At 51.8% G+C, this 7,055-nt stretch overlaps 1 protein-coding gene across 1 annotated transcript in view; it reads right to left on the bottom strand.

The window, feature by feature from the left end:
• Nucleotides 1-7,055, bottom strand: part of MYO18A (myosin XVIIIA) — a 94,309-nt gene that overhangs the window by 28,905 nt on the left and 58,349 nt on the right. Inside the window, 2 exon segments of the mRNA XM_023530560.1 lie at nucleotides 1,592-1,657; nucleotides 4,795-4,904. Of these exon segments, the coding sequence (XP_023386328.1) occupies nucleotides 1,592-1,657; nucleotides 4,795-4,904 (176 nt within the window).

The raw sequence follows: 7,055 nt of genomic DNA, 5'->3' as shown, positions 1-7,055 counted from the left end.
CTCCTTGCTTCAACCCTCAAGGTCCTGTGGGCTCAGACTGAAAACCCCGCTCTGAAGCAATGTGGCAAACACAGGGAATAACTGCTCACCAGCCAGAGCTAACCATAGCTTAGAAGTCCTGAAACTTTTCTCCCAAACCAGATATGACCAAATATCTGCCTTTGCCCCTAATTCTGCCCTGAGCAGGAGTGGGCCCTGGGGCTCCACTGCCTTAGCCAGGCACTGGGATAATGCGGAGGGACGAAGACGGCAGCCGGGAAGAGGACCGGCCTGGACAGGCCCTCTCCTGCCCAGGACATGCCTTGGCTCTGAGAGTCAGTCAGCAGCAGCTCAGCCTGCCAGAGGGGCAGGAGCCCATGTAGGGAGAGACCAAGACACTGAAGTGAGATCTTTGACTATAGGCTTCCCAGGGAAGGGCTCAGCTGGCAGCCCCTGAGCTTAGACATTTTGAGAGAGGGAGAGAGCCAGACAGCAGGAACCGAAACCACAAAAATGACATGGAAAGAGGGTAGGACACAGAAGACACAGAAACCAAGGAAAGAAAGAACAGTAGAACCAGAAAATGAGAAATAGGGACAGGCAGGGACCTGCCAGTGCCAAAAAGACAAGGGAAAATCAGAACGGCAGAGACAAAGATACAGTGAGGGGATAGGAAAAGGATTTCCAGTGAGGGAGGGGCTAGGAGAAACCAAGAACATGACTCAGAGTGCAGAACAGAGAACAGAATGGACAAACGACACTTAAGCCTTTTTGGTGAACGTATCCTTCCACCTCACACTCCCCACAAGGCCTTGGGACCTGCAGTTCCTTCCCTGTCTGCTGACAGACGAACAGGTCCAGAACCCTCCGCCTGGCTCCCAACTGCTCTCCCTCCCACTGAAGCCCTCGGAGCACATACGTGGCTGTCGCCAGTCAAGCCTTGCAGTCTCAAGAGAGAAGGGTGTGCGGGGATCCCTGCCCCGTGGGAGAGACGCTCGGCTGACCCTTTGGTGTGGAGCGATGAGGCAGACTGGCACCCAAGGCCGGGCGTGCCTGCTTTTTATGCACCACGTTCCATTCAGATGAGGAATTCGGCTTGTGGGCAGGTGGCGGCGGCATGGCCTCACCATTTCCTACTTGCCCTCTGGGACCCTGGCAGCCCTAGCTGACTTGCCAAAGGGGGTTCTGCCCTCTGGAGCACCCTGTCTACTGCCTTCCTGCTTCTCCAAGCTATCCTCCTTTCTGTCCTCCCTACTTCCCACACTAGGACCCAGGCTAAGTTCAGGGCCACCTTACAACCCACTCCCTCCTTGACATCACAGAGGTGTTCATGGCACTGAACAAGCCAGTTTTTCAGAGTCAAGTTTGCAGTAGGTGAAATATCTAACTTCCTGGCCCCCAGCCCTGAAGGGGACAGCTTGAGAGGAAGGATAGCCCCAGAGTGGCTGGGGGGTGGGAGGGCTGGGGGCAAGACTCGGAAGGGGGTCACAGGAGACTCCTGATGTTAAATCGAGCAAGGAGGGCAGGTGGGGGAGGGTCAATCATGTAGACAAGGTAGACAAAGGCAACCAGAGAGTGAGGGCTCGACTGCCTTCCCGTAGGGACCACTCACCCGGCTCAGGCCCATGCACCAGCTGCTCTTCTCTAGGTCCAAGGACTCCAGCAGCTCCTCCACTGCCTGCAGAGAGAGACCTCTGTCAGGGAGCCCACCCCATCTCCACACAGGGCTATGCCCACTCACCTGGTCCTTCCCCATCCTCCATTCAGACAGTCCCTTATTTATTCAAAAAGCACCTGTGGTGGGCTTCCACAGGGTCAGGCACTGCGCTAGATTCTAGGGATATATGATGCTCACAAAAGGAACAAGTGATCTTTTTGGGGAGTGAGACAAGTGAATTACTGACGTACACAGAGGAGGAAGCATCTAAGTCAGACAAGGGGAACTGTGGAAGGCATCCAGAAGGAAGTGTTGCTTGTGCTGAGTCTTTAGATATAAGTAAGAATTAGCCAGACAAAGTAGGGGAGAGGAGCATTTCAGGAGGGAGAAGGCATTTCAGGCAGAGGGACTGGCACAAGCAAAGGCATGGAAACACAAGACAACAGAATGCACTGAGGAAACTAGTTAGCATAACTCGGAGTAAAGAGGGGGCAGTTAAGGTACAACTCGAGAGGTACAGTAGCCAAAGTATGCGGAGCCTGTGTGCTTTGAGAGCCTCTGGAGGGCTCTCTCAGGGAGGGACAGGATCAGCTTTGCATTCTACGGAGATCCTACTTGAACAAGGGCAGAGAATGGATGAAGACCCCTTAGGTAGCTACTACAGTAATCCACAGGAGAAAAGGCCAGAACCTGATGCAAAGGGAAGAGAGGAGGGGAAATGCGGGAGGTGTTAGGGACAGAGAGAGCCTTGCTAGGTGTGGGGGACGAGTAGACGAGAGGAAGGACATTAGGGGCATGCTGAGGTTTCTGACTTATGTAACTAAACGGATAATGGTGCTGTTCTTCAAGGCACGGAATACACGAGAAAGGGTAGGTTTGGGGGGAGATATCATCGATTTGGCTTGAACATGCTGAGTTTGAGGTGTTATAAGGCATACAGGTAGAGAACTCCAGAAAGCAGCTAGATAGGAATGCATGTCTGCAGTTCAGGAGAGAGGCCTGAGTTAGAGATATTGACTTGAGAGTCGTCAATATATATGCAGTAATTGAAGTAATGGGTGTGAATGAGGTTGCCCCAGAAGAAGGTGTAGAATAGAAAACACATACGGCCAAGGAAGGAGTCTTAAAGGAGAAAGAGATCTTTATTTCAGGGGCAAGTGGAAGAAGGAAAGCTCAGAGAGACTGAGAAAGGAAGGAAAAAGAGACAAGGGGAAAACCAGGCGTGGCGGCAAAGAAGTTGAGCAGAGAATGTTTCAAAAAGAACAGAGTTGTCCAACAGTCACATGTTGCCAAGAAGCATAGAAAAGTGCCCCTCAGCTCTGGCAACATGAAGGGCATGGAGAGACAAGAAGACGAGTCCCAGGGTGTCAGGGACAGGAACCAGGCAGATGTGGGTAGAGAAATGAGTGGTGGTGGGGTTGGGGGTGGCAGGAGGAGAGGAGGTATTGATGGTATGGGGCAGGTGAGAGAAAGACAATAGTCTGGCATGAGAGGGTTGACAGAAGGCTCCTTTCTGAGAGCCACATCTACAGAATGCTTCTTCACTGAGAAGAGCGCCAGCAGAGAAAGAGAAGCTGAAGACACGGGAGAAATGATCGCTGATGGAATAGGTCTCCAGGGAGACCAAATAGAATGGGTTCCAGAGCACAGGAGGAAGGTAGTGGATGAGGAGGGGGCTGGGGAAGGAGGAAGCCCCAGGAAGGAGGAGGCCCCTGAAAAGCAGTGTACAGAAGACAGGAGTTGAAGTCTCAATTTTAAAAGCTGGAGTCTCAATTTTATTAGCGTTTGAAGGCAAGGTCAACTGCTAGGAAGATGACCTGGGGAAGACTTGAGGAGAAAGGGGGAGAATGGAATATCAGGGTAGGAGCTTAGAACTGGGGCCAGGTAAGGATGGGGCACATGGGAAATTTATCAGGCCACCCAAGGGCCCAGCTGGAGCTGGAGACCTCACTGAAGCTGTAGAAATTCAAGTCCACACAGTTGTATCATTTCCCCCACAGAAACTTGGGAGTGCAGACACCCTAAGACTAGCCCTTCGGGATGGGCTTAGGTAGGGTAGATGCAAAGGGAGGCTCAGGAGAGCTGATGAAGGCTTAGTGACCGGAGGGTTGGACCACTGTGTCATGGCTAAGTGAAAAAGGAAGTGAAGTCAGAAGGGAATGGACAGTGTGGAGAAAACGTAGTGGGCCCAGAAACGAGAGGTCTCAATGGAGTCAAGGAGCAGGTGTCCCAAGTAATGGAAAGAGGAGACACACAGGTAGGAGGCTGTGCTGAAATTTAAGTTTTCAGAGGCAGAACATGTCCAGGAATGACAAGGTGCTGGGAGTAACCACAAGTGGGAGGCTGGAATGGAGGTCAAGGGTCAGAGAGGAGGTGTGGGACAGGTCACTTAAATTCACACTAAGATCACCCTGGATGCTGGCAGGTCCTGGATGGCAAGGATGGAGAGAATGTCTCTGAGGCCATGAATGTGGTCTGTGACTCTGGGGGCAAGGGGAAGAGGGGATTTCTGCCTTGTTCCACACAGCACGCTCGCTTTTAGGGAAGCTATCCTAAGGTCTGAGATGCTTTCAGAGTCAGCGTGGGTACCTGAGGCCAGAGCACAGTGAAGGAGGGTTCCTCTGCTCAAGAAGCCCTTTGGCGCTCTGAAGAGCTGCTCCTGGAGGTCAAGGTGACAGACAGCCTAGAATGTCAGGGAGACATCTACTTCTACAGCCAGATATTCACCAATCCAGGCTGACAAGGGGCCTGAGAACCTTAGGCTTACCATAGCACAGCTCCCTCTGCAGGAACTAGTCCCTGATGTGAAGGTTGAGGCTGAGGGGCCCAGGTGCTACCAGTGGTACAGCAAAACACTAGTTCTTATCTGCCCCTTGGGAGGCTCTTGGAGGATTGTCTGGCTCATGAGAGAACAGACACCCCCAACTTGGGCCTTCAGAGAGGTGGAGGACTTCGACTTCTGCAGTCCATGCCCCAAGCTGCCTTCTCCCTACTGCCACAGCTTGACAGCCATGCGCCCCTGTCCTGACCTTGGTTGGCCCAAACTGGGAGACTGAGCAAGGGCCAGCCCAGCTTTCTCTAGGCAAGAAAGGGCAGCTGCTCCGAGGGGTCTGAGCTGAGGGTGAGGGGTCAGGTGTGGCTCTGGGGCCCAGACCTACCCGCCTTTCATCCACCACGATGTAGTTGCGACCATGTTTCTTGGTCAGGTGTGGGGCCAGGACGTCAAAGCGGCGGCGGAACTCGGAAAATACCAGGTGGTCAGGGTAACCTAGAGAGAGAGTGGACCAGGGCCAGGTCCGTCAGTGCCTCGCCTGCTGCCGGCACACCCCAACAGCCACTGGTGCCTAGGCAGCCCACGGGGAGAGTCACCTGAAAGGGAAGAAACTGCTGGGAGAGGAGAACCTGTCTGTGGTAGAGGCAGGCCCAGGAAAGGAGAACAGAGAGGAAGGAGGAAGGAGTGAGGGACAGGAGGCTGAGAGGACATTTGGGATGCCCCACAGAGGGACTGCAAGGTTTAAAAACGGAAATAGGCTCTTTTAGAAGGAAGCAAGTTCCTTGTTGTGAGGCCTGCAAACAGGAGATGACTGACCACCTAGAAGGAATGCTATGGAGGTAAAAGCCTCAATGACCTATGACTCCGAGTCTATGACTCTGTTATAACCCAGAGAGAACAATGTCTTGAAGACTTACTTAATAATAAGAAAAAAATAGCTGAGAAAAAAAGTGCATGGGTTTGGGTATGGAATCCTGGCCCTGGCTCGTAGTATTATGTGACCTTGAATGAGTAAACCAACCTCTCTGAACCTTGGTTTCTTCATCTTTAAATGGAGGCTCTACCACTTATTTTGCATGGTAGTCATGGGGCCCAAATGATAAACTATGTAGAAAGCCTGGCTCACTTGGCGGGTTATGCTCCCTTTCTTTCCTCAGTCCACTGGAGCAGGACATCAGAAAGAGCCCCTTTCCTGCACCCATCCTGACCTTGAGCCCTAGGCCAGGTAACCAAAAAGACTTGTAGATTCTCCTTCCCTAAAGAGTGTTACCTTTATTGTTTGGGCTTGTGGTTGGGGCAAGGGTGAGATGGTTTCTGACTTGGAGCAAGGTCAGGATAGTGGCAAGTAGGAGGTTACCCCAAGTCACCCCGAAGATACCAGAGCTCACGGCAGAGGACCAAGAGACCCACTCCTACAGAATCACAGAATTTCAAACTGAAAAAGGGTCTTAGATCTGATATTGCTCCTCCTCTAGACTGGAAACTGAGGCCTGAGAGGTGGAGCAACTGGCTTGCTCAAGGTCACAAAGGCTGTGGCTGGAGGCAGAACTGGACTCCAAACCCGGGCTCCTGATAGCCGGTTGGGGGCTCACTTCACTATGCTGGCCAAGCTAGCTCTGGGAAACCCTCCAACTGGGAGATGAGGCTGATGCATGTGCCTGATAATTGAAACAGGAGGCGGGGGCCGCTGAGGGGCCAAGACAAAGTGAGCTATTGATTGTATCTGAATTGCAATTAAATTGATGGGCCAGGATAGCAGGTCCGGATGCCTGGCATCTTAATTAATCATCAGTGCTATCGATGGTGGCTGGGGACTGAGTGAGGGGGGCCGTGCTGCTGCTGGCCTCATCGATCTGCTTGTTTGAGTAAAGCACATTGATTTTGGTTCAGAGCGGTAACAATTTGGTTTTGAAATAATAAACACCAACTCTGTATCAAGACGTAGGGACAGATCGATGATTTATTTAGAGCAGGGCAGGGAGCTGGTTTCCTGGCTTGGCTGCTGAGGAAAAGTGACAGTGCCCATGGAGATGCCTCAAGGGGACCTGGCTATGGGTGGGTGAAACCCTGCCTGCTCTTTTAGCTAAGGTAAAAAGGGCAAGAACCTGGCAACTCATAACTTCTCAGGAAAATGAAACTCTGCTTGAGAGGCGTGAGCTGGGAAGCTGGTCTGCTTGGCTCAAATCTCACTCTGCTGCTCATGAGCTGTGTGACCTTGGGCAAGCTACTTAACTTCTCTGAGCCTCAGTCTCATCTGGGAATGATAATGGTACCTACATCTCATGAGGCTGTTTTGAGGATTAAATGAGTTAACGTGTGTGATGAGTTTAAAATACCGTCTAGTATACCGTAAATGCTCTAAGAATGCTAACTACTATTACTATCACTCTCTCTGTCCCCAACTCTAGATGGGTCTATAAAAAGAGTTTGTCTGACCTTTCTGGAGAATTTTAAGTACTTCAGAAAGATTTAGCACCTCATTTCTCATTGGGGGGCTTTCCCAGTCACCTGCCTGCTCCTGGAGGTAGTTACCTCACTGGGCAGATGGCTCCATGAGGGCACTGGGTCTGCTGCAGTGGGCAGAGCTGACCCATCCAAACCAGGGAAGTAAAGCACGTTCATTTTGTGTGCTTCCCTCCAGGGAAG

This window comes from Pteropus vampyrus, unplaced genomic scaffold (assembly GCF_000151845.1).
Source record: "Pteropus vampyrus isolate Shadow unplaced genomic scaffold, Pvam_2.0 Scaffold50, whole genome shotgun sequence".
NCBI classification, from domain to species: Eukaryota; Metazoa; Chordata; class Mammalia; order Chiroptera; family Pteropodidae; genus Pteropus; species Pteropus vampyrus.
This window is presented reverse-complemented; position numbering and strand designations above follow the sequence as displayed.